We start from the raw sequence: 27634 nt of genomic DNA on the forward strand, positions 1-27634 counted from the left end.
CTCTCAACTGAAGTTTCTCAGCAGTCTAGGGTATACAGCACTTTATGTAATTTATGATTTTAAGTCACAGAAAAATATACTTGCAAAAACACAGCTTCTACAGGGAAAGAAAGAGCTGTATATATTAACTGATACTGTATCTTTAATTATTTTAAAATCTAATCTTCCCCTTGTCATTTTAAGCTAACTGGTTTGAATACATTAATAGGTCTGCTAACATAATATTTACAGCTTAAAAATTAATATTGTATACCTAAGTGGGACCTAGTATTGCAGTAAACAGAACATCTATTGTAGAGCAAAGTGATTTCATTCTTAACTGTACTGTAATATAGTAGTGTCAAGAACACTACAATTGCTAAAAATCCAGCTGTAAGAAAATTTGCAGTCTCAGAAAAATAAAATAAATACAAAACAGCCTAATTTCAGGGTTTGCCAATTTCAGTTTTGCCTTTATATTAGGAAAGAATGAGGAATCCTTTACATGTTGCTTCTATCTGCATGTGTGCAAAAAAAAAAAAAAAATTCTGTATTTCAGATATGTCTGTTTTCCTTATTCATCTTCTTCGGACACTTTTTTCTAAAAAAAAAAAAAAAAACAAAAAACAAAAAACCACACAACCAACTTAATTACATGGATGTTATGAAAGAAGAAAAAAAACCCCAAAACTACTTTCCTGCTTATATGGAAAGAAATATAGATTCTCCATTTATAGTCTTCTCTTCTTCATTATTTCATAGAAATATGATGTATTTTGTTATGTAATTACATTAATTTCAGAATAAGCTGCATCAATAGAAAAGCACAGGAGGATGAAAAACAGTTGCTGGTTGAATGACATTTTATTTTCACATTCAGACAGCTGTACAGTTTCTATAAATAGATGTGGTACTATAATATTTACATCATTTCCTCACCCATTACTTGTGTATTCCATTCAAAACGGTAGATACCCCGACCAAGCCAAAACAGGGTTATTTCTGGGTGCATTTACTCAGAATTCTATGTCAAACCATACAATACATCAGTTTGCATCAGAGCATTTTTTCCAGATATTTTACATGTAACATGATTTTCTCTAGACAGTCTCTCCTCCCAGCATCCTAAGAGCTTTCCAGATAAGTGCAGTACAGTTCAAGAACAAAAACAGGATGCAAAAAACATTCATATTCGGCCTGCTTAAAATAAGGAATGCGATGGATAGTTTTAACTGCAGAAGTTTCATTGTACATTAACAGTATTTTCAAGATTCTTTGATATACAGATTGAAAAAAAAAAAAAGCAATAGCTTAAAAAAATTGGAGACATCATAATCCTTTGGGCTTCTGAACGTGTTCTGCAGATTGCTATAGAAATTCGTTGTGTATAGTTACAGACCCCAAAAGACATGGGTCTTCCATGTGCTTCTACCAATAATGTCTCCAAGTTTTACATTTCCTTACTCATTTTCTAATCCCTGTGATTAACTGCTTTAGGTAGTGCTCATATGCATCTGTTAACTCTACTGCTTAGTTACCTACAAATGTTGCCTGAACTTCCATTTGCAAATCCACACAATCCATGAGGTGTCAGGGTTTTTCACAATACACTGCCTTCCAAGTTTCTCTCTCCACTTCTCTTCTCACTTGAGAAGCAGTCATCTCCACAGATGGACCAATTTAATAGCCAAATTTCAATTGTCACCTGATATTTTAAGACTATGGTAGCTATATTGTTCATCTCTACCAAAAGGGTCTGAAGAACTATGTGACAAGAACTCCATGTTGGTGGGTAAAAATGAACAACACAAAAGGAAAACAATAAAAACACTACATTTAAACAACGTGCAGGACCAGACTGCTTCCACTGTGCACATACCAGAGAATCTGAAAGCAGAAGCCTGCAGTTGTAAAGTGATTAATCTGTAACAAGTACCACTAGAAACAAAAAAACCCAACCGAACTCAAGCTGTTAGTCATCTTAAGAAAAAAGGAATTCCAAGGAATGGCCAGAGTAGGTCACTCATACCTGGATGCTGATGCTCAAAACTGTCTGATTAACAGCTCATATAAAAACTCCATTAAGGTTGAATTCAGAAGGAGACTGAGCAGTGAAGTCTTAGGTTTTTCTATGGGGAAAGACTTACAGGGTCATACATAAGTACTCAAGTTCTCATAGAAGACAGTAAAGTGTGCTCCAGGAACTGCAATAAAAATGGGAGTACTGCACGTCAACGTGCCAAAGGGTAGGTATTTCCCGGTATGGTGATCAACTGGAAACTGGTCGAGGTGGTTTGCTTTTGTTTTCTGCCTCTTTTCCACGAATAGCAGCCACATAAGAGAAGAGACACAGCACGGAGTAACAGATCTCATGAGCCTACAAGAATTTAGAAAAAGAGATAATGAAATTCAGATGATTTAGTGTTTTATAAGATCCACTTCACATTTTGTATTTTGCTACATGTCTTCCTCCATGGGACAACTACTCTGGCTACAGACAACATCAGGAAAAAGTGTCCCCTACTACCTTCTAACCGAGATGAATAGATATGAAAAGTCTTATAACAAATAAAAATCTCCTTTGAGGTAAAAACATTAGTTGCTTGATATATGATTATAATAATTTTTAAGAACAGTATGCTAAGCTAATAAGTTGGTCAGGGTTTATAAAATACATCCTCCATATTCGCTTTTGGTCTGTTGTATGAAGCTACAAGAAATTTTCTGGGAGGGGTTGAAAGAGCTAACTAAAAAGGCTAAAACTAAACATCCAATACTGTACCTTGACTCATGAGATGGTGGTATTCTTCCTTATTCACAACTATATTTTTATGCGCAAAAGTACAAGGACTAATAATACTTGTAATTTTTAACCAATGCTACAATAATAATACAAGATTTAAAAAAAAAAAAAAAAAACACCACAACCCAACATTGCATGTTTCATATGAATACCAAGCAATTTTGCCACTACCTTAAAGCACAGGGTTTCACATAGCATTAGCAAGATTTACAATTATTGCTTTCAACTGATTAAGTGTGCTATTATTTAACAGAAAATCTTTTAGCATGCGACTGGCAGCACAATTCAGTGAAGGTAAGACTTAGACTTAGTTTATATCCTAGTTCTAATACTGGCTATTCTGGTGATCTTAAAAGTTCTTGTTCTGTAAATTGACATCTGTAATTTTTGTAAAGGTAATAAGCACAAAAACATGTTTTGTTGTATTATAGTAGAAGCCAAAACACTTGTGCAAAATATAACTAATTTTCATTAAACGGGTTTTTCTTATTAAAAGATTATTTTTCTTATTAAAAGACCTGCTTCTTAAATTACATCTATTTTAAGCATTTTGTTTCAAAACCATTCCTAGCTTCTTCAAGTAATTTTTCACTCTCTCATCTTGAGGGACTGTGAGTTTCCATGCAATCACCAAATGTACACACTGCACTTCAGACATAAAATAACTGAAGAAATTTCAGGTCTGATGATAGTCATTGGCTTCTATTTCTTCCTCATAAGGCTGATCATTGAACTATTATGTGTAAATGTGCTGGCGTCCAAAAAAATGTTATAAAACTAAACACTAAACCACAGCAATAACTCACCTATATAGCAGGAATCAATACATTATACTGTTCTCCTGTATCTCACTGCTAACTTTCATGAGGAAATGGGATTTTTTCATAAACTCAGTTAGTAATCATTTTATGCCCAGTAACTAGTCTGCCTTTCCCTCTGTCCTGTGGATTAAGGATTGTGTTCTGCACTGTCCTAAATTTAACAGTTTCACTAGCTCTTATTCTGCTAAAGTCCATACCAAAACAGCTACCTTGCATCTTTACGTACCTTAACAAAAGAGACTACGCCTTCTGCACTACCTGTGAGTTCCTGTAGTTTTGTAAAAACAACAATCACCAAGTTTTGTTGTCTTAGTTTAATGAAAACTATCATAAAAGCGCAGCTGATATTTCAGTGCATTATTAGCATTGCAAATCCTGCAGTCTCAATGTAATGCTTTTTGCCACATGAAAATGTAAAGATACATCCTCTAAAGAACTACCAGAAAGCATCACAGTTGACTCACCATTGGCGTCTTGTACTTGTGGCTCACCACTTCTTTAGTTTCAGGAACTAAAACCGGACGGGCAAGAGACAAAACAAAAAGTTCAAAAAACGAGAGGAAAAGGGGAAAGAAATAGCACAATGTCCCCATGGGAAAGGGAAGGGATGCACACAGACAGCAGGTGCAGGTACAGGGCATCTCACTATCCCTCACTTCTAGATAGTCTTCCTTCTCTTTATTGACATTACATATGTCCTTGAAGATACTGGTAATGTAATAATAAATTACTCAGGTTGGCAAAAATATTTCACTGCTTCTGTTTGGAAAACCATAGTAGATATTTGATGGTTCTTAGAGACTCTGGCTTTTCTCATACTCCTTATTCATGCTAGACAGCAAAATTAATGACAAAATATGCCTACTGTCTCCTATGATAAAACAAACCAACAATTCCATAGGAATTTGTCAGTACGTGATTCCCAAAGATTTTATCCTTTAGATGCGTGAATCTTTCTCTGCTGAATAACAGATCTCAAAAGAACTGTTGGACACTGTAGTAGCTTAGCAAAATCCATTAAAAAAAAGGAGCTGAGGAAGAAAATTTTCTAAACTGGAAAACTCTTTCCCAGTTCTAATTCAAGAGGTTCTCAAGACATTCCTTCTCCTGTCTCGGATGCGTGTGATGGTATTTACTTGACATACTCACTGAAAACGTTCATTGCTTTTGAGCAAGTTGCCTTGAAATAAAATACTGATTTCAGTCACAAGTATTCTTAAAATACCAGGCTTGTTGATTTCTAGAAGACTTTATAATATAAAGAGGATTAGGGCACTGATGGAAAAAAAATAAAATCCATTATTTAGAAAATTTCATCTTGCTCCCTTGCACTGCCTCAAACTAACAGAAAGGAAACAAGCATAATATAGCTAAAGAAAATTTGCCTTTTGTTCTCATTGTGGAATGTATAAAAAAGCAAGCTGTAACCATCCCATTAGTGTGAACTGCATCTGAACTGTGCCTTTGACCTACACTTGGTCTACAAATATTGTTGTGAACAGATACCGTGGGAAATCACCAGGAGAGAACAAAGACCACACTAAGAACATACAAATAGCAAATTTAAAATGTTAAGATCAGTGGAATACCAAGACCAACTTTGAATACTTCCCTTCCAGAATAGCTGAAATTTGCCATGGAATTTCTGTGTCACAACAAAAAAATTTAGAAGAAGCAATACAGAAATTAAGCAAAACCAAATCATACCAGGTTCATAGAGGAAGGGTAAGTGTTTTATTACACATAGTACTAGTGAAAAGAAAAGAAACAGAGGCAGATGAGTTCAGTATGAATAGCTAGGAAAAGTCCACAACAAAACCTATCCATGCAGATGTTGTCTTTTCAACTATGATATGACATGGCTAAACGCTGGAGAGAGAGACGGATCACACTCTAAGGGGCCAAAATGAGGCAGTGCAGGCTGGGTTTGAGAAAGCACTCTAAATATAAACTAGTGTCTACTAATTCTTGTATGTCATGGTATTATTATTGGAAAAAACACTAGTGAAAAGTACAGAATATGACTGTAATAAGTAATATAATATTTTTGTTTAATTTTTCAATTCTCTCTTTTATTGGAGTTGGCAGTTACATTAAGGACTGAGAAACAAAGGAAGTGCACACCCAGGCTGCACTGCCCCACTGATACCAGTGACTAGAGTTGGGGAGATAAGGAGGTGCACATCCAAGCTACCTTACCCGTTGGCACCAGATGTTCCAAATTAACTCCATGTCACCAGGGAATAAAGGTGGGAGTGAGGCTGGTGCACAGCCAAATAGGATAGGACTTTTACAGCTGTGTAAGTCCCACTGCCCACTGGATAACATACAAATGTTCATATACTCTTCAAAAAGCAGGAAGGGAAAGCTGTAAGGACCTTGTGCCATGAGGGAGGGAGAGAAGGGAAGCTGTAAAGTCCTGTATCGTAATTGAGAATAGGAAGAGAAGGAACAGGAGAGCACCTAGGCAAGGTACTGTCTCCCCACTTCACAGTCAGTAAATTGCCTTAGGTAAAGTACTCCTTCACAGTCCTTCCAATAGGGAAAATTCTCCTGAGAGGACTGAGTTAAGAAGAGTAAAAAGAGTGAGTTTGGATTTAAACTCAGAGAAATCAAAGCACTACCACTGCAGAATACAAAGACAAGAGAAAAAAAAAAAGAAAGAAAAAAGAAAAAAAGACGGAGGTCTCAAATTAAGAGATTAGCAGAAGCACTTTTCTTCTAACTTTAAAAGTTATTCCTGATGCTGTTGAACTAAGTGGATGAAGGGAGTAAATTATTAAGCACCATCCTGCAGCCTTTGGTCCTGTAAATGAAAATATGGCGCTAGCATACAATGAGTTTAGGGGACATCACTTTACCTGCTGGAGAATGAAGGTTTTCATAGCAGCGGCGGTGAAGGGGCCACAAGAAAGTAAAGCACAAATACACAGCAGTAACTCAAATTTCAGAGGGAAGAGCCTTACATTTCCTCACTTATTTAAATCACTTCCATTTGTGGGCAACAATTCCTGAACTTCTGCTTTCATCCTGCTCTGAAATCACAATTCCAACTTTCATGCTGCCATCTAACCCTGGCATTAACACAAACAAACCTTTAATTTCCTGCTGTGATATCACTAAACTTTGAGTACTCATGCCTGGCAAAATCAAATAAACAAATCTTGCATTGAAGTATTTCCCACCAGACTGGAGTATGAATGCTTATCACTCTCTACCTTTCTAAGAGTACTTCAGTACACTCCCACTATAATGAATCTGATTGCAGTTTACAATGTTTAACATGGCTAAATAACTTCATTCTTAAGAAGTCCATGCAAGTTTTTGCTGAATGCTGTTAATTTGCTAATAGTAAACTAACATGTTAGTTTCTCTTGGAACAGGACAGATTGGCATACCTTCTCATCTTTATAACAATTTTAAAAAAGCAGCTCATATCTGCACAAGAAGAAAGGTTAGCTCCCCTGCAATGTTTTTCTTTCTTTCTTCTTTCTCTTTATTAGGTGGATGGGCAAACTGTAAATCTCATTTGGTACATTTAACTTGGTTCTTGTCTGTGACATCTATTTTGGGAGAAGGGTAATTTAATTTAATTGGTTTGATTTCTCAGTTTTTGCTTGTAGTGTTTAACTCCCAGCGTATTTTTAATTAATTCTTAAAATTACCCCTTCATAAGTTCCATATCACAATTCTAGCTTTTGCAAAAGGCCCTTGATTACAACATTTTCTGTACAAAATAAATTATTTTTCTTACAGTTACTACAGTCTTTATTTAGGGGCTAAACACTGTATTACAGAGTCATCAATAGAAGCTGACTGGAAATAACCTAGTCAAACACTATCTTTCTTCTTGTGCAATATAAACAAACCATTCAAAGAAATACTTGGAGTTAAAACGTCTCAAAAATGATTGAAAATTCATTTCTGATCCAAGTAATTTCTTTTAAGTTAAAGACTTCAGAAGCTGAAGCCATTCTTTAAGCTAATTTATGGCTTCTGAACTCTCATCTTTGTAAAACTCATCAATAATTTTTTACAGCCTTAAGCAATTTCTGTAAGTAGAAAAATTAATCATGCCCATCAGGGTGAAAACATGGTTTGAAAGGAATGTGCAACCATAAAGCACAGACAACTTCTGAACATCTGAACTATTAGAAAATTTTCAGGTTTTAAATACACTGATCTGATCATTTGAATCATGAACAACATTTTCAGAAAATAGGAAAAAATTGTTCACAAATTCAAATCCCAAACTTCTGGGAGATTAATTTGTGGCAAACAACAAGCAAAGTGCAATAGTCAGAAAGGCTTTATCATTTTAATACCTTATAACTTTGTATCACCGAAAGGAGACAACACATTAACAGGGTCAAAGACAACAATTTCAGCAATCTCCTATTAATTGTCTTTTACATTCTAAGAGAGAATCTCTCAGCCAGAACATTCTGTTCACAGCACCAAAGAACAATGACAGTCTTGGTAAAGAGAGGTGCTGATTTTGATTTTGATAAGAGCCAAAGTATGGATGCTGATCTACTATGAAAAGAATGTTGTAAATTTTATCTTCTTTTTAAGTGTTTCATACATACACTTAAGACCTAGAAAAATATCTCACAGTTGGGTGAACGAATACACCAATACAGTTCTGGGGACTATTTCAAGAGAAGTATGTGGATCACTCTTCCGGAGGGCTGCATCTGAAGTCACTCTTTTTTTTTCAGACACTACTTAAGTATAGTGTGACTGACACTAACGCTGAATAGTAACCCAGAATTTTCCCCAAACTAGACCAATTATATATAATAGCAATAACTGACCAAAATAGCACAAAATCTCTATTTTCCTTAACCTTCACTTTTCCACTCTTTACCAGTCATGCTCTGAAACAAAAACCACAGGATAAATAAAGCGCAACCTGACAAAATGTCTTCTGCTCCAAACAAGAATGAAATTCCACATAGAGCAAAGAGGAAACTTTGCAATTAACCGTAATTCTTTGTAATGAAAGCACAGTGTGTTGAGAAAGATACACTGTAAGTCCTGCTTAAAAACATGGTTTCTCAGATGAAAAAGGAACATACCAAAGAAAATTCCTACACACATCCAAGTTTAACTTGTTTTGTTTGCTTCAAAAGACTCAGATCATCATCTTTATCTCTTAACAAAAGCACCTAGGCCACAAATCTTAATATGATGAAAACAAATGTGTAAATTTTTATGTTAAATCAACCATCTTTCAGTTAGGCAACCTCTCATGTGCAATCTAATTTCTCTCCCATCTTTGAAATTGCAGTGCAACTCTGAGTCTGAAGACTGGAAATTTGAGTTACTGCCATGTGAGTACAGACCTAATATCAAAATAATGTAATTACCAAATTCCTCCAGGACAAAGACTCCTCGCACAGTATTGCACTTTTTAATGTGATTCAGCTCTATGAAAACCTACAAAAACAGGAGGAAAAAGTAACATAAAATTAGTCAGGTTTGTTGGGGTTTTTTAAATAAAAAACAAAATTAAACAAAAACATCATCACAGCAGATACAACCTGAAGTGTTGTAGCATACACTACCAGTTCATTTAAAATTTAATATATAAATAAAGGGTGAAATAAATATTCAAACGACAAACTTGCCACAATGCTAGAAATCAACAAATAACTTAAAAGTGCTAAGAAGCGAAGACAGCAGAAGATGAAGTACCTTCCGCTCCTTGCAGGAGGAGAAAGCATGGAAGAGAAACGAAGGAGTTAGTAACTCTGACATATCCAACATTGCTACCCCTTCAGGCACTCAAATGAGTTATTGCAAAAAGAATACCAACACACCTGAAATACAACAGAAAAGGGGGACGAGAAAAAAGCTGGCTCCCAAATTTGCCACAATTTGTAGCCTCTGATCCATCCCAGTTAGTTTCTGCCCCTCCATGCATCCTCCTCCAGCACAGAGGGCAGGTAAGGGGCACTATACTTCCCACCCTGACACCGATCCTCCTAATCTATCTAGTAGTCAATTTTAATCCAATGAGAAACTACTGATCTTCCTTCTCCTGGACAGCCTTGATGTTTAAGATTTTACTACAGTTTATGATATATAATCTGCATACACACTCTTGGAACTGTTTCCTTTAACAGTCAGTACCAGTCTTCTGCTTTAAGTAGGATGGGAGAGTTTGGACCCTTCTCTTATTGTTTGCTCACTTCACATATGGCTGCTGCCAGCTGAGCAGTCACTTAGAAAACAAACCTGCTTTAAACTTATGCTTTACATACGTGAACCCCAAAAGACAAAATAGCTGAACTACATGACTAGCTTTTTCTGTCCAGAACCTAGATGCCAAGATTGCATGAATAAACAAGTTCTTCTGAGCATAATGAGTGCGTTCAATATCCAATCTATTTCAAGACACAAACCAGTCCCTTCTTACATGCACATCTCCAAAAGGGTCAGAGTCAGTACACAGATATAAGAAGCTGTAGAAAGTACTATAAGGAATCAATTCCATATTCCAGTTTCTAATATACTTGCTTTTTCAAGGCAAGAGAAACGCAAGAGAAACACTAAGAGTAACATTGCCCTAACATTCAGAGTAAGTCTGTGTCCAATACCTTAGAGAGACTCTTGCAAGACTATATTACAATAGTCTGGATTGATACTTTCAGTATCAGTATACACTTACGACACCATGATCTCCAGACCTTTCGAAAAAAAAAAAATGTTACTAGAGAAACTTCATTGTCTTGGAAAGAAGAAAAACTCTGCAGCCCTCTTGAATATAGTATTAGCAACAATCACGTAACCATAGATGATATGCTACCCAAGAAAGGCAAAAGAAGACAACACCCGAAATTGTTGTCATTTTTTTAAAGAAACATGCTTATCTGTATCAATAGAGATCAGTAAATGCATCATACATCTGAGAGAAGTCAGGTTGATGTTCAAGTCAAAGGGGTTTTATTATTATTTTTATTAGCAGAGAACTAACAAACAGACCAAGGATATTTTTTGCTCAATGTAAAAAAATAAACTTCCACTTACTTAATCAGAAAATCTGAAGCTTGCTTTCTGCTTACATTCAAGCACTCAAGGGAAAGGAGACTCAATACCATCTTTTTTGTTTGCCTGTTTTCACCCATGTTCTGTATCAGTTTAGTTAGTCAAAAACATTTTATTCTTTGAGGAATAGTTACAGAGTAAACATGTCAATAACAGAACACTTTATTGCACTTAGTTTCCTTTTCCTGTAATACTTTCTGTGAAAAGTTTTTGCTAGTAGTCTAAAGTATAAAATTAAGAAACTCAAATGTGAAGGTGAAACATTGATCGTTTTATCTGGTAACAGTAAAGCTGCCTAAAAGATTTGACTGCCCCACGTGCTCGTGATTGTGAGTATAATGTTAAGGAGTGCTGCATTTCCACAAGAATTATGAGCAAGATGAGGATTTATCGAGTTTGTCACTGTTACAGTAAGTTATCCATTTTCAGAAGACATACGAGTTGATGGGCAATTTCTTGCTATATTGTTTAAGGAACAGAGATGGTCTCCTCTCACTCAATCAGAAAACAAGCGTAAAGGAAATAACAGTTACTTACCCTAGGGAAACTGTGGTTCTTCAAGACAGAGCATTCAGTGTGGATCCTACTGTAGATGGGCATGTGCCTGCTGCATGTTATTAAACTTCCATCTATTTTTGACACAGATGAATTCATACTGGGGACAGAGTTACTGAGTCCCAATATTATAACATAATTTGTAGATGTAAACTCAGAATAATCTGCCAATGCCACAGACATACTTGATTCCTCCCTATTCCAAAGGGCTTCCTCTAGGCAGAGATAGACTTGAACATATTTTCCTTCTTAAACTTATGTGCGCTGCTGGCATGATGAGATAATTTGTGAACACTAAAGACAACTATCGTGTCAACAACAGGTTGGCCCACCATGCATCTAAGACATTTCCTGAGGAATTCACAAGGTGGTAAGAAAGTATACACACTGCCAATCAAGAGCCTTCAAAAACAGTTTCATGAAAGCAAGCACCATTCTAACACTGAAGCAGTATGCTCAGTCTTCTCAGGTAGGACAGATTAGACTCCATTTATCTTTTTAAAAAAAAAAAAAAAAAGTGGAAATCCCTCTTCCTATGTTCTAAATGAATTATTGCTATGGTGCCCTGCTTGGTTGGACAACAGAAATCCCTTCGGTTGCTGCATTGCTGAAAAGAGGACTCGGAAAGAGGGCCAAGAACAGGGCCTGTATGTGGAGTAAGGAAAGGAAGATGAAGAGAGAGCTGTGCCTGATGAGGTCTTGTAGACATTTGCTGGTCAGTAGTCCCACCCAAACTCAACAGAAAAAGCCATTTTCAACACAGAGATATGGCTGTAGGATCCTGGTTTTAATCATGCTCATATTCATATTCTGAAATCAACTGCCTTAGGGAGCAATTCATACGACAATTGGAAAGGACAATTCATCTAGAATAGAAGCCCTTTTATCAAGGATGCAGACTGGTGGATGAGTGTTAGAATAAGAATGCAAATATCCTTTAGCTCCACAGATTATGAAATAGGAAGGGATTTTTTGTATGGTTCAACTAGTAGGCATCCTTTACATCACTGCTACAGTTGTCCATTCTATACAGACCCTCAAATGGCAGACTTTTGATATCTGTCTAGACACTTTGTTTTGAGAAGGAAAACAAGGATATGTCTTTGGTCCACTAAATGGTATGGAGTGCCCTTGCCAGCTGGCAATGGAAATCTAATAGACCGAGAATTAAATATATTGAATAAATTAAGTGTATTTTCCAGAACTGTACTTGTTTCAATATCCATCTTAAGTCATAGAAACTCATCTGGCTACAGCCTCATTGGAGGCGTGATGAAGAGGAGGAATAATCTTTCAGGTGGCGAAGAGAGCTGGCATACTTCCTGGGTCTGACCTGCACAGACTATCTTCCAGAAAAGATGTAGTAATTTTCATCACAGACAGCAAATTAGAACACCACTCTCTGTAAGGAAAGATACGATAAAGCTAGTACTCTAGGAGTGCTTGGTGGTAGCACAGGACTGCGCTACACCTGTGGTACAAAATTCAACTGCTAATAGTCCTGACAGTTGTATAACAACAATCAGTGCTAGGTTTCCCTATGGTTTCTTTCAGAACGTCATTCCAGTCTTTCAGGGGGAAAAAAGGGCTTTGAATTTAAGAACAAGGGTATGTTTGAGGATTTGGAGTTTTTCTTTTGGACAGATGCATGTGTGCTCACTATGTGTTTAACACTTAAGAAACCATCATGATGATGATGATGTGGCAATGTCCTGGTTTAAGGTAAAATAGAACCAATTTTCTTTTCAGTAATTTTACTTTTCAGTTGTTTGTTCTAACTGAACCATACTCTCTGAAATTAATGGCCTATTTTTCAGACAGTGTGTGCTTCTAACAGATAATGCCTAATGTTCATAGTTAATATTCTCCTGATTGCAAATGCATATATGACTTATTTTATAAATGAACAGCCAGGCATCTCCACAGACTCATCAAGAAACAAGCATTTTGAACTCAACATTGTTTTTGACTTCTGGCAGAAGAAGAAAAAGGAGAAGCAAACAGAACATTCCCTATGGTGTGTCCTTACCTTAGGACAAAGTAATTTCTACTACATCCATCTCTAATATCAAACTGTTGCCAGGACTTAATTCTCAAAGGCTTTAGACCTGCCATTTCTAATAACTACAAAAATTCATTCTGTACTACTGATGAGCTCTTCTTGTAGTTCTCTGTATTTCAGCTAGCCAACAAAAAGTTAAAATTTATAACTAAGTCAGGTAGACTGTTCCATCACAGAGCAGGTTTCAAATACTACAGCAGGTCAGCTATAGTCCAGGTTCTACCCTGGTAATAGACAGGAAGAAAACTGAAGGAGGTTCACAACTGTCCACTGCTTATACTGGCACATACGAACTCGAAGAGGCACATGGTGCTGCTGTGACCTTGGGAGAAGCATTAAAGATTCTGAGCATGTGTGTTTGAGATGCACATGCACTTCCAGTGGATCTACACTGATGTATCCTCAAAGAAGAACAAAGCTTGTGGGAAAAAAGTCTAGTCAGGAGGAAAGGAAAAAACACTCCACAGAGGACTGACAGAAGCTTTTCTTTCTCTCTTTCTCTCTCTCTCACGCACACGCTCTCTCTCTCCCCCCTAAAAATTGATTCTACTGTCTAGCACAGCATGCGTTTAATATCATACGCAAAACAAAAAACACAAAGCAAAATAAAAAACAAGGATCAAAGGAAGCAACAGAAACAACATCCAGAGAAGGGAAGAAATGACAATTCTAGTTGTGTTTCCTCTATGCCCACAAGATCTGCTATTTGGAAGGAAAAAAGAATCAGTAATTTTTTCGTATTTTTGTGAATTATAGCAAGAGCCACTTTCCCATTTTATTTTCATACTAAATTCCACAGATAATTTCCCAAATTTTAAAACAAGACAGATTAAATATGATGCAAAGGGTTGCACTCTGTACCTGCAATATTCAATATCTTTAGGTTAACTGTTTATGCCATCAGGATATGTTAAGTGTGATGCATTATGGCAGTTTAGATTACTATTGATCACTTTTTCTGTCCCTTAATACACTGCCTACCATTTGTTTTGTGCTTAGACAATTCAGACTGCCAGAAACAAGAAGCTGAAACCTGTATAAACATTTTTCTTCAGCTGATCATAGTTTTCCTGAGGATATTTAATTTCAGTGTATTTTTACATACATATATATATTTATATATGCACGTTATGTTTGTGTGTAAATATACGTATGCTTTTTTACCCCCATCATGCTATCCCTTGTCTTTATTGATACTCTGGGAAGAGGAAACACATATACAGGCGTGCTGCAAAAAGCTTCATGCTCACAGTCTTCTCACAGATTTCCCTCATACCTGACTGTGCATAAATTTCAGGTTAATTCCTTCCAGTGTGACCTGAAGAAGACCTCCTTCACCAGTTTTCATATCCTGCACAGGGAACTCGCCACCTAACTCAGGGCCTGTGATATGTTAACAAAAAAAAAAAGAAAAACAAAAACAAGCAAACAAAAATATCCAGATAGAGAGAGAAAGAAAGAACAGAAAGCAGTCAGCCAAATCATGATATGTGCAAGGGAAATATAAAACAATCAGAACATAATTTCCATTTGATGTGCATAATGAGAGGACATTACTAAGAATACTAGGGAGCAGCATTTCAGTAGAGTCCACACACTAACGACAGCCTTCTGAGAACCACCAGACTTTTAAGTATTGTAATAAATTTCATCCTGTTTACACAAAGACATCGATGTCAGCTCAGTCTGTATTTATTGTGGTTCATATTGGTTTTTTTGTTTGTTTGTTTTAAATGCCATGATTCGTTTCTGCATGGTAAGACACAGCAATTGCGTAATACCACTGGCAGCACAGTCTTAAGTTCAAACACATAAGCAAGCACAAACAAGGCTTGCATTTGTGAGCTTGATGATTTTGTATGGCATTGTCTTATGCTTTCGGCAATGAAAAAGTCAACATGGTTACAACAATGACGATTTAATAGAGGGCATTAATAGATGACAATCTAGGCATTTTCATCTACTTTCTTTTGCATCATGCAGTTCAGCAAGAAAACGCTTTCTTATAATGATTTTTAAAAATATATCATTTGTGCAGAATGACTGAACTCTGGAGAATGGCTTTCAAATACATTTTTAATACTACATTATTGCCCAATTCTTAAAATAACTTTCAAAGACACTTTTGTCTCCTGTATCCTCAGGTAAAGTCCAGTCCTTCCTCCCCCTCCTCAAATTAAACTGAACTGATGGTAGGGGGAAGAAAATAGCGGCTCTTCCAAGCTCCAACAGCTAGCTAAGGGCTGAACACTTAGGATGCTAGATTTAAACACAAGTGATTTTCTCAGTCATGCTGATGACAGTTATGAGTACAAAACGTAGATCCCTCAGATTTGACATTAGGACACACCTAAAACAGGCTTGTACCTCAAAGTATGGCTCCCAAAGTTCTAGAATCCACTTGAAAAAAAAAAGAAATAGTTGCAACAAAAATAAAACTTGAAAACACAAAACCACAGTTATGTTACCCTGAACCTGCAAACAGACTCCAGCAAGGGAGAAACAACCATCTTATGACGGTATAAAGTAAGCCACCTTCGTGTTTGTTACACAGGTACATGCAGCACCTGCTAAGAAAAATGAAAAATTGCCTTCCCAAGAACTCAATCTCCCAAAACTGCAAATCCACTTTTCTAGGTTTTTTTGACTCGATAGGAAAACAAAAGGGGTGTTTGCCAAGCAAAGTTTCACCAGTATAATTATATATCCTGTCCAAGATGATGATGCAAAACTAAGAAGAGTATCTACACTGCAGAAGTTATACTGATATATGGACATCGGGTTAACTGCACCTTTTACTTGCAGTATTTTCCAATATAGAAAAGGTTTGTGCACTGAAAGTCTACAGAAAGCTGCAGATTCATCACTGTAGATTCACTAACCCAAACGAGCATATTTATTAGCCTCCACTTTCAACACAAAGTAGACAAAATAGTTCTATGTCTCAATCAGAAATATAAGGAGTAGCTAGCCAACCATGAAGAGAAAGTGAAGCTGAAGTTTCATAGTCTTTTCTAGTTATCATTTTACTGGCAGCTAGTCCTCCTTGCACATAACTCTTCTTTATACACGTTTTGGTTTTGCTTGTATTTACAGTGAGGTATATGGGGGCAAGCTAATGATATCACTAAGTCTGCTATTGTACATACGGATGTACAAAGTTACCCTAAGATTTCCAAGTAAAAGGAGATTCTGTTCAAAGAAGTTATTGATTAAAAAAAAAAAATATTGTTTATTGCAGATTAAACAACAAATGTTCCCAACAAGCAAAATCTTGTACCTGGTTTAATGCTTTGCTGTCTTGCTGCTGCTCGCTCCATACTGTCTTTTACACAGTAGTATAATTCCCGACACTAACATATAAAAGAGTAATGCAATGTTATTTTTCAAAATTATTAAGGGAAAAGAACAGCAAGATTCTAAGATTCTACAAATAGAACAAGCCCCATGTGGTGCATAACAACATCAAGCCTACAAAAGTTCAACCACAGCTAATTACTAGGTAGCATTTATATTTATTTTTCAAGTTGACAGCGAAACTAGCACAGGCTAGTGAAGAGTTCATGGCTTGGCATGTGCTCATGAGCAATCTAACCAAGTTTACTCCGTTTCCTAGAGTAGAAAAAGCCTCAAAACAATATCACAATCTCTCTCTTGCTTTTGGGTTCCAGTAATCAATGTTACTGGTCACGCTTATACGACCTATGAATTTCCTTATGCTATATTCTATTCATCTTCCTCCAACTCCCACCTCTAGTATCAAATAATAGTTAAGCCATAATCTCAGAGTGCAATTTAAGAAAATTTTCTATCAGAAGCCCAGCATATACGTAATTAATTTTCCAAGTACCTTCTGTAGCATACTGCTTTTGTCCTCCTCCTGTTTGTATTCACATCTGCGTTTTTATGACCTGGTCTGTGTAAAATTAATTTTTTGAAGTAGAAATCCAATCCTTTTATATATCTCAAAGATAACCTTTCAATATATTGCTTGCATTCACAAGTCTTTACTGCTTTTTTGCTGTTCATTGTGTAGGAATTACTGGAGTTCTAAGAGTTACCACAGTTTTCCTAGTAGGTTTAAGCTATTTCTTTATATTTGCAATTAATCATAATGAGAAAAGGGCTTTCATACTAGTGGAGAACGTATGCGTAGATGAAATAAAAATCAAACATGGAACCATGGAGAAAATATTTGTATCTATTCGATCAGTTTGGGTTTGTCATTAAAAATGACACAGCTTAATTATTAAAACATCGTTTTATTTAATTTTTTCCCCATGAATCTACCACAATATTTTTACTACCTTTATAAGCCTGCAAGCTCACACAATATTTAGTTACGCTGATGCTTTCCTTCTTCTAATTGAAAAAAGAAGTAAATGCAACACATTTAATTTCTTAAGTTACATCCTGCTGTACTACTATCTTCAGGCATAATGCCAGCTTCAGTTGTCAGTGCTGTTAAACAGCCGGTGCAGTTTGGTATCCAGTGCTGGAGAGAAAATGCTATTTTTTGATTAAACATGGAATATGATACACCAAGGATTTGCTTGTTCTATGCAATTTTCCCTCAGTATTGTGTGTATTAAACAATGTGTGTACCTTCTTTGTGTAGAACTTGTTCAGTTGTGTCTCCTGACCATTCCTCCGCCAGAGGCACAGCACTTTTGTTTTGGGACAGTAAGTCATGTTGATGAGTTTCTCATACCACCAACGTTCATACACAGTTCCAATGTTGCTCCTCAGCACAATGCAATCATCACATACCTGGAAGCACACAATATTACGTAAGATTTCTAATATTATTTATTGAATTTTACTAGTTGCATTAATCTTAATTATTCTTGTCTCTACCTCCATGAAAAATATGTCTCCTGTTGTGTCTGTTCCAGCATGTACTACAAAAGTCTGCTTCTTGATGTGGCGGCTGCCACTGGGTCTCACAGGGAGTTCCCGTCCATTCTAGAGAAAAAAAAAAAAAAAATTCAATCGTTAATGAGCTTTGAAAGCAATTGCTCCTGATCTGTGGAAAAAAGTCCATTAGGTGACACTAGAAGCATTTTCAATAAATGAAAGAAAAAAGAAGTATTTTTAACACAGCTGACTGGAGGCAATTTTGGACAAAGCCTCAAGCAAGACACTCTATTAAGTTTAGTTTCAACAAGTGTGATTATAAGTTATCACAGCATGCAACAACATTCATGCTAGTACAAGATAGTCACGGGTCAGGGTTCTGGCAACATTGCAGTAAACTGGTTTGCTTTTTTCCAATTAATTATAAGATAATTTTGTGTCCTTTCTGTGCATAAAACTAAGTTCCAAATGTAAAAATGCTTCAAAAAATTAGCTTCAAAAGGGCCTAACTTGCATCCAACCTGGTGATGGGTGTGTTAAAAATCTGGCTAGTTTTATTAAGTGTTAACCTATATTTTAACGAGCGTTACAGGATGTAAGGTTTATTATGCATGGCAGCTGATAGTGGAAACAGTTTGTATAGAAACTGCTTGTTGCAAGTCTTACAATGACCTGGAAACCCATAGAAAACTAAACATTTGTTACTGTCACAGGAAGAATAAAGGTTCCCACCCACAAAAGTGATACTAAGAAAACACTTGGGGTGCACAGAACCGTGGTACTGAAGTGTCACGTTTATATATATTCGTATTGCAGTTCTAATTGATAATGGCATAACATTATAATATTATAAATAGGGCCATACAATCACAGTCTTTATTCTATATATATGAAGGCAGTATTTAATAATTCAATTTAATTATTTTTAGTATTTTAAAATTAGTGTTGCAGAGCACTTATAGAAGAATTTCCAGATAGTTTTTTTCCTTCTCTGTAGCTCCCACAGATCACTCATCACTGCTTTACTTACCAGATTGGCAAGCTTATCTAGAATGTCATTTATTTGCTGGCTGTGCACCAATCCAATATGTGATTTTCCCATTAGACGACGCACCTTTTTCCTAATATCATTCTTGTTCACCTAGAAAGCAGATATCAAGACAGTTACTTACATCATCTTTATTCACAGGCAGTAACTCCTGTCTCCCAAAATCAATGTATCTTGGTTTTCATTGCTAAGAGAGCAAAACAACTGATCTCCAGCTCAGTCATGCTAGGGCCTCTTTAGCCCAGCAGTAGAAGTTGCACATACACCGCCTTTTCCCAGCTACTTGGCAAGTGATAACTGTGCACAACAATTTCCTGCCTAGTCCTGCACAACAGAGCAGCAATTCTGCTACCCTCCACTTCCAACTACTGACATCAAAAGCCTCAGTTCTCCATGTTGCAACTTATGTGATGGGTCTCATCTGCCAGGCTGGCTTCTGCACCTCTTCCACTGCAAGGAGTTGATTTAATCAACTGTGGAGCCCTCAACACAAGAAATACTAACACAAAGGCATGATATCTTTCAGAATTCTCACTCTTTCACAATCTGTTTCCTGATCACTAGGCCAGGGCTCTAACAAACATTTCCAAGTAGTCCTCAAATACCAGCAGGTTCCTCCCAAAGATGAGCTGCAGGGAAGCTCAGAAGCAAAACATTTCTGCCCCAGGTGCCATTTCAAAAGGCTATCATGAATGCCAGCCACTGATGCCACAGCTTCAAGACAGTACACTCAAGCTTGAGTGCTGACTTCTAGCTAGATTGGATATTCTTTTACCTTAATGCCATGGAGCACACAAAACAAACTCAACCTGCTTCCTTCCTTTGGCAAGAATTCTTTGCACTTGAAAGAAAGCATTTTTCAAGATTTTTTTAAGGTAAAAACTACTTGGCTCTGCTATCCCAAAACAAAAAAATAAATTAAAATACCAAGGTGTTGGGTTTGGAGGATTACGCTTCCCTTGATAGCTCAGAAGAATTCACCTCTCTAGTAAAAGAAGGCCTTCCAACTTAGCAGTTTCTATTAGAAGTTGCCCTGAGATACGTTGGTACAGTCTTTAGTCTCTTAAAGCCTTCACTTTAACTGCTTGGAAAAAATCCTACACGCAAATAATATACACCAAATTCTAGATCCACCACCTTTTATCCCAAAACTCATAATCAGGGGAAAAAAAAAAAAGCAACCACAACAATAACAAAAAAAAAAAAATCCAACACCCCACAACCCTTCTTTTGCTCAGTTCTTCATACCATCCTCACTCTTGAGCATCTCTGAAGATGCACTGAAAGAAATAGTATTTTTATCACAACTCTCGGATCGCCTGTATTCCCTTTTCACCTATAACCCATAGGGCCAGAGTGATACCATTTCCAAAGGCATAATATCTTGTTCGCCTCCTTATCCCTTTCCACCAGAAAACTGTTTTCTTGGGGATCTGGTGATTTCCAGTATTGCAGGGATGCAAATCCTAACAGCTAAATCCCAGAGTCTTCTTCTGAAATGAACTCACTCCAAATATACTCAAATTCCATCTTAAAACTTACCCTCACATTTCATTTATATTAGGAAAAATCAATACCTTCTTTTGGTCTCCCCACTCCCTTACTGTCAAGCGTTTACCCTGGACAGCATAGTGCATCAAATCTGTTACAGGCAAAACCATGGACCTAAGCTGGTTCTAAACATGACAAAAATTTTAGAAGATTGATTTTCCAGTGACTTTGAGGGAGGATTTGGATTATCTAAGAAATTATTCAGACTAAAAGAAAGCCATTGCTAGTAGCCACCTGCAGCATTAAGGTGGATACGTGCAGCTGACTGAATGAGATAAAAAGAGTTGCTTGCTAGTCACAGCAAATTTCATCTTGAGTTATTGATACACATATTCACAATCTGCCCATGTTCTCCTTTTACCTCTGACTTCTCCAAGAAAACTTGAAATTTGCAGCTGTGAGGAAATCAGATTAAAAGATGGTCTCTACCTAATTTATAACCCACACTTTTGATAATAAGAATGTACTCTAAAGGTACCAGTAGCGCTAAAACCCCTTATATTTTAAATGGTAATGTATATGCATACCCATGGCCTAGAATGGCGTAAACTCCGACAACATATCTTAAAGTTAATTTCTAGGCACTGAAACAATTTTTTTCATTAAGATCAGGAAATGTTCTACAACATTCTTTTATACTTCACTGTTCTGAGCACTGTGAACAGAGATGTATGGTTTCAACACAAACAAAATATACTGCTTAAATCTGAGTGGTGATCTATTTAAAAGAAAAAGTCACCTTGATCATAAGCATATAAGCAATCATATTATGCAGCAGTGTAGCCAGCAAGCGGTCTTCATCATCCTCCAAACGCTTTCGATCATGTTCTCCCAGGGAAAGATACCTGCAAGAAGAGCTAAATCTGAAGCAGACTCACAGGCGTTCTTCATCCAATTCACTAGAGCACTGGCAGAGGACAGAGCACTATTTGTAAAGAGTATGGCAAATAAAACCTCCAAAAACATTAAGCCAAATGAGCATTTTCCAGTAAAACACTGTGATCACTAATTAAACATTTCCATTAATTATTAACTAGCTGAAATAAATAACATCTGCTCAATGGGAAAGTTCTCAGTGGTCTGCTGGGCTTATCCATTTCCTCTTTTCTGCAGCCACAGCTCCATGACCATTACAGCTGCCAGAAGAAGAAAATACAACTCCATACAGGAGCTACCTGCCTTTACAGCTTAAATGCACCTGCAAGGCAGAAGTAAACTGATGAAGGAAGAGCACAGGCACTCTCTTTTTCCAGTAAGGTAGGTAGTTTGCGGAAAAAGAAACAGTTTTCAAACTAGCACCCACAAACAACTTCTTATTTTGGCTAAAAGATCCCATGTTACATGACAGCATGGGTGTAGGTGGTACAGCTGAGGGTGGCAAACAGAGCAGAGAATAACCAGATATTAACAGAGCTGAGAAAAAAAAAAGAAAAAACACAAGCAGGTAGTGAAGATTCACATCTTGGAAGTAGTCTAGTTTTAAGCAACCACACAGATATTTCTAGAGAGTGGTTCCCTCATGGTTTTTTTGTTTGTTTCTTTCAACTAAAAACTGTAAAGTAAAAACACCTATAAGCAACTCTGCATTTTTAGAAGGTTCACAATGCAGCTTCTGAAGACATTTAATTCTTTCACATTATGTCAACACACTGATATCTTCCTTTATTCCAGAACATAGTCATCTTGCCACAGAAATCTCCTGCTTTACTACTGATCTAGTCTATTCCATCTATTCATACTGTGATTACATTACCCATTTCTCTGGAAATACCACCTCTCTACAAGAGTTAAAAAAATATATGTCACAAATGAAGATAGTATTTCAGTATCAGGAGATACTGGTCAGCACAGAGACAAAAGGCCCACTTTGGAACAGTCAGATATAGTAATAAGGTGTACAAAGTGACTATAGCATGTTCAGCAGAAATAATTATATTTTTTTTACTATTTCAGCCCCAGGTGACACAATGAGGAGGAAAGAGTGCTACTTAAGAACTTTACCTGTCAATCATCTCCTGAGGTCCCTGGTCCATCCCCATTCCTTCTCTCTCTAACATCACAGCATCCAAAAAAGCATCTTCCCAGAACTGCATCTGGTCCCACAAAGTTGAACGCTCTTTGCCTATGCAATGTATACAAAAATTGAGCATTTATTGCATTTACTCCGGTCAAATACAGGATTAATTCCTGTTCCTTCCCACTCCTTGAAAATACCATAAGCCAACACACAATTAATCCATATTAAAAAAAAAAAGGTTACTTTTAAACCACAAGCAGTATCACAAGTGAAGAAAAGTCTAAAAGAGATGACAAGATGTATCTCACACTCTAATTCATGGCATCATCTTTTCAAACCCTTACACAAAAGTACCTCTCATCTCTATTCTTTAAGGAGTACATCTTCTTCCACATACTGTTAACACTGCCCAAAAGAGACAGGAATCTCTCACACAAACACAGATCACGGCAAACACACAGAGAAGTGGAAAGGTAAGATTATTACTCATAGAGAAGGTTTCCATTGCAGCATCCTCTAACTGGTCCCAGACAGATCCTTTATCCCTACCTGCTCCATTCCAAGCAGGTAGGAATGATAAATGGAAAGGATGAAAAACACAGGAAAAAAGAGCTCTTGATTAACAGCAAGTCCAGATGAAATACATTTCAAAAAAGCCAATATACTCCTAATTCAAGGACACACTCAAAGGCCTTTAGTAGTGAGTTTAGTAGCCCTCTGTTCAATGACTTAAGCTGAAGGATCTTTTTTCAAGGTGAGTGATACATTTTAGCCTTCCATGCACAGCTAAGTTAATTTTCCCCTTTCTCCAACAGTTTAAAGGGTTCATATTCAAGAACAGCAATAGACTTGGACAAACTACATTTTATACAAACTACACCCTATCTTCTCTTACTCGTATTCAATCACCCCAGCAAATCTTTGGCTCTACTCCGAATGGCCTGATGCACCCTCCTATTCTACGAGTATGGACAACAGTGAGCGGTTAAAAACAGTCTCTGGGAATGTAAAAATTGTATTCTGCCCCAGATACAACTCCACCTGAACTTCACCCTAAAAGATGCCCTCCCCGCAACAAAAAATAGTTTACCCAGAAGTCCTTCATAGAGATAGACACGCTGGTTCCCATCCTCTGGACCTCTCCCTGGAGTACTGCCTTTACTATCCTTCACAGTCTGCTTCAGGTTGTGAGGCTTCGCCTGAAAGCAATACAAGAGGTGTCAGACAATTTAACTCTGTGCCCTGCAGGGCTGTTTCTTGCAGTCCACCAGTGTGCTTAACAGATGCAGTTTGCAAGCTATACTTCATAGATGCTTCTCCTACAAATGTTCATAAAACAAATAAATTACTCTGTTCAGAGAGCAAGGTAATACACTTAAAAAGTCCAGAGTCAGACAAAGGAAAAACAAAGAGAGACAGATAGAGAAATCAAAACACAGAGAAAGCAAAATGCTTCCCTGAAGGAAAACTGAGACAAAACAAAAAATGCAAATCCCAGACTAAAGCAAAGAACAGTCAAACCTTTTCTGTCATCTACCATATTTCATGCTTATGCATAAAGTTTGCCCAAAGTCTTATAGTAAATCTTTCACACTGTTAAGGAAATAGCTGAATAGCACAGTCATTGTACGGCTTGTGAGGAATGGAGGAAGAAATACACAGCCTTCTAAGGACTACACAGAAAATGAATATTCACAAGCAGAATAAGATTACCTGAGCTCACTCTCACATTCAGACTTTATAGGTTTTTTCTTTCATTTACCATGCAAGATGTTAATTACTATTCTCAAAGAACAATGCATAGCACAGGAAGTGAAGAAAGGTAAGTGGATCCATATAAAATTACATCTTTAATATTTTAATATTGTAAGTCATTGCTGATTAACCCTTAGAACAGAATCAGAGATCCTCTTCCACACATGCAGGAATGATTACTGTACAAGATTTAATTAAAAAAAAAAAGAAAAAGAAAAAAGGAAGTCTGCAATGCCCTTACAAAGATAGAGCTAGTAGCAGAGTTTGTCTCAATTTCACTGTCTGACACAGTGCCTCTGGATCCTGTCAAATTGCCACCATTTTCCACACTTGGGCCATCACCAGCATTGCTACTCAAATCACTGTCTGCTCCTAATGTCTCTCCGGAACTGTTACTAACCTGTGGAGAAAAATAAAGCAGTTACCTTCAATAGACAAAGACACCGTGAAGAGAAAAGTTGGGAAATGTTTCTTCTTAAGGCACAAAATAAGAAACAGTACAACTGAAGGCTACATTTGCCTTCTTTCCTTACAGTTACGCAGAAAAAGATGGGAGAGACTCAAAGAGCCCTTCAGAAAAATCACAGAACTGTTCAGGTTGGAAGGGATCTGTTAAGATCCTCTATAGATAAGCCCCCCTGCTCAAGCAGGGTTAGCTAGAATATGTTGCTGAGGACCACATCCAGTCAGGTTTTTAAAATCTCCACAGACGGAGAATCCACCACCTCCCTGAGCAAACTGCTCCAGTGTTTGACCACCCTCAAACTAAGAAAGTATTTTCTTGTGTTCAGATGGAATTTCCTGTGCTTTAATTTTTGTATTGACTGCCTCTTGTCCTACCAGTGAGTAGCAGAGAAGAGCCTGGCTCCCTTACCTTCATTCCCTCCCATCAGGTATTTATACCCATTGATAAGATATCCCCCCTGAGCCTTCTCTTCTCCAGGCTGAAGAGTCCCCACTCTCTCAGTCTCTCCTCTCACAAAAGACGCTCCAGTCCCTTAATAGTCTTTGTGGCCCTGAGCTGGACTCACTGCAGTAAGTCCTTATCCTTCTTGTACTGCAGAGCCCAGAACTGGACATAATACTCCAGATTCAGCCTCACCGGTGCTGGATAAAACTGAAAGATCACTTCCCTTGACTCTCTGACAATGCTCTTCCTCATACAGCCCAGAATACTGTTGGTCTTTTCTGCCACGAGGGTGCATTGCTGGCTCATGGTCAGATTGTCCACCAGGATCCCAAGGTCCTTCCCAACAAAGCTGCTTTCCAGCCAGTCAGCCCCCAGCGTGTACTGGTGCCTGGGGTTATTCCTCCCCAGATGTAGGACGTGGCATTTTCCCCTTGTTGGACTTGATAGATTTCTCTCTGCCCAGTTCTCCAGCCTATTGAAGTCCCTCTGAATGGTAGCGCAACCATCTTGTGCATCAGTCACTTCTGCATGTCAGTACAGAGCAAGTTCACAGATGGTATAAAAACTGTGAGGTCATCAAGTGAAGATATTGAACAGTATCAGCCCCAGTATTGACCCCTGGTGTACATCACTAGTGACTTGTCTCCAGCTGGACTTTGTGCCACTCACCACAACCCTCTGGGCCCAGTCATTCAGCCAGTTTTCAGTACACCTCAGCGTCCACTTACCTAATCCATATTTTGTCAGCTTGTCTATGTTACAGGAGACAGTGTCAAAAGCTTTACAGAAGTTGAGGCAAACGTCTGCTTCTTTCCTCTCACCCACCAAGCCAGTCATCTCATTGTAGAAGGCTATCAGGTTGGTTAAGCGTGCCTGCCCCTTTGTAAATCCATGATGACTAGTCCCATTCACCCTCTTGTCCTTCATATGCTTGGAAATGTTTTCCAGGAAGATTTTCTCCATCACCTTTCCCAAGGACTGAGGCTGGCCAGCCTGTAGCCCCCGAGATCTTCCTTCTTGCCCTTCTTGACGATAGGAGTAGTATTTGCTGTCTTCCAGTCTTCACCATGACTGTTCAGAGACAATTGAGAGAGGCTTCACAATGGCATCAGCCAGCTCCCTCAGCGCTTGTGGCTGCAACCCCTAAGGAACCATGGATTTACATATATCCAGTTTGTTGAAGTGCGCCCTAGCCTGGTCATCCTCAACCAAGGGTAAGTCTTTCTTGTTCCAGACTTTCCTCTTGTCTCAGGGGCCTGGGATTCCAGAAGGCCAGTTTTACTGGTGAAGTCCAAGGTAAAGAACGCCTCAAGTACCTCAGCCTTTTCCATCTGTCACCAGTTCTGCTGCCCCATTCAACAGCAGGCTCACATTTTCCTTAGTCCTTTCTCTTGCTGCTAATGTACTTGCAGAATCCTTTCCTGTTTCCATTCACATTCCTTGCCAGATTCAACTCCAGGTCCACATTGGCTTTCCTAACCCTATCTCTGCAAGATGAGACAGCAAATGTATACTCCTCTTGGGTCATCTACCCCTGTTTCCACCTCTTGTGTACTTCCTTATCATGTCTGAGTTCAGTTAGGAGCTCTTTGCTCATCCATGCAGGCCTCCTGCTGCCTTTGCTTGGTTTCCTACTTGTCGGGATGGACCTCTCTTGAGCTTGGAGGAGGACATACCTGAATATCAACCAGCTCGTCTAGACCCCTCTATCTGGGAGAGCATCCCATAGAATACAATTTCTGGGTCCATTAGAGAAAGACAGAGTATTATTCTTGTTACAGGCTGGGGAAAAAAATCATGGAAGGCTAGATATTTATACAGGTATGCAGCACTTTAGAGAGAAGAAAAAACAACAACAACAAAAAGGAAAGTTTCTTGGGTTTTATCGCTGGAATATGCCATATCAGATAACATGTGGTAGGGAGAAGGTACATTCTTTTTTTACTGAATGCATTCCTGCTACCTTTTCCCTCTAGGCTCTACAGTTGATCAGAAAGCAAACAGACATATTTTGATATGATTCAAGTGCTTTAAGCTAATACATCAGAAAGTTTGTTCTTGTTTTTAATGCATCAAATGATCTGCCTTTTTTGCTCTCGGGTTACATTTTTTAATTTCTGTTCTTTATAGATGGTTTAGACACAACTAAGGCATGCTTATAAAATTATTGCAATCCACCAGTTCCATATATACACACCAATATGTAGGAATACGTAACAGCAA

At 37.6% G+C, this 27634-nt stretch overlaps 1 protein-coding gene across 1 annotated transcript in view; it reads right to left on the bottom strand.

Moving 5' to 3' along the window:
• Window positions 1-771: 771 nt before the first annotated feature.
• MADD (MAP kinase activating death domain) overlaps window positions 772-27634 on the bottom strand; it is a gene marked incomplete at its 5' end in the record, with an annotated part of 61520 nt that continues 34657 nt past the window's right edge. The window contains 13 exons of the mRNA XM_082485071.1: window positions 772-2356; window positions 4068-4114; window positions 8976-9045; window positions 14550-14656; window positions 16554-16626; window positions 17879-18043; window positions 18131-18238; window positions 19161-19271; window positions 21469-21574; window positions 22731-22851; window positions 23233-23295; window positions 23837-23945; window positions 24743-24901. Coding sequence (XP_082341197.1) covers window positions 2249-2356; window positions 4068-4114; window positions 8976-9045; window positions 14550-14656; window positions 16554-16626; window positions 17879-18043; window positions 18131-18238; window positions 19161-19271; window positions 21469-21574; window positions 22731-22851; window positions 23233-23295; window positions 23837-23945; window positions 24743-24901 — 1347 coding nt within the window. The 3' untranslated portion in view covers window positions 772-2248. The remainder of the gene's footprint in view (window positions 2357-4067; window positions 4115-8975; window positions 9046-14549; window positions 14657-16553; window positions 16627-17878; window positions 18044-18130; window positions 18239-19160; window positions 19272-21468; window positions 21575-22730; window positions 22852-23232; window positions 23296-23836; window positions 23946-24742; window positions 24902-27634) is intronic.

Source organism: Vanellus vanellus (genome assembly GCF_965231255.1).
Source record: "Vanellus vanellus genome assembly, chromosome: 6".
Classification (NCBI taxonomy): domain Eukaryota; kingdom Metazoa; phylum Chordata; class Aves; order Charadriiformes; family Charadriidae; genus Vanellus; species Vanellus vanellus.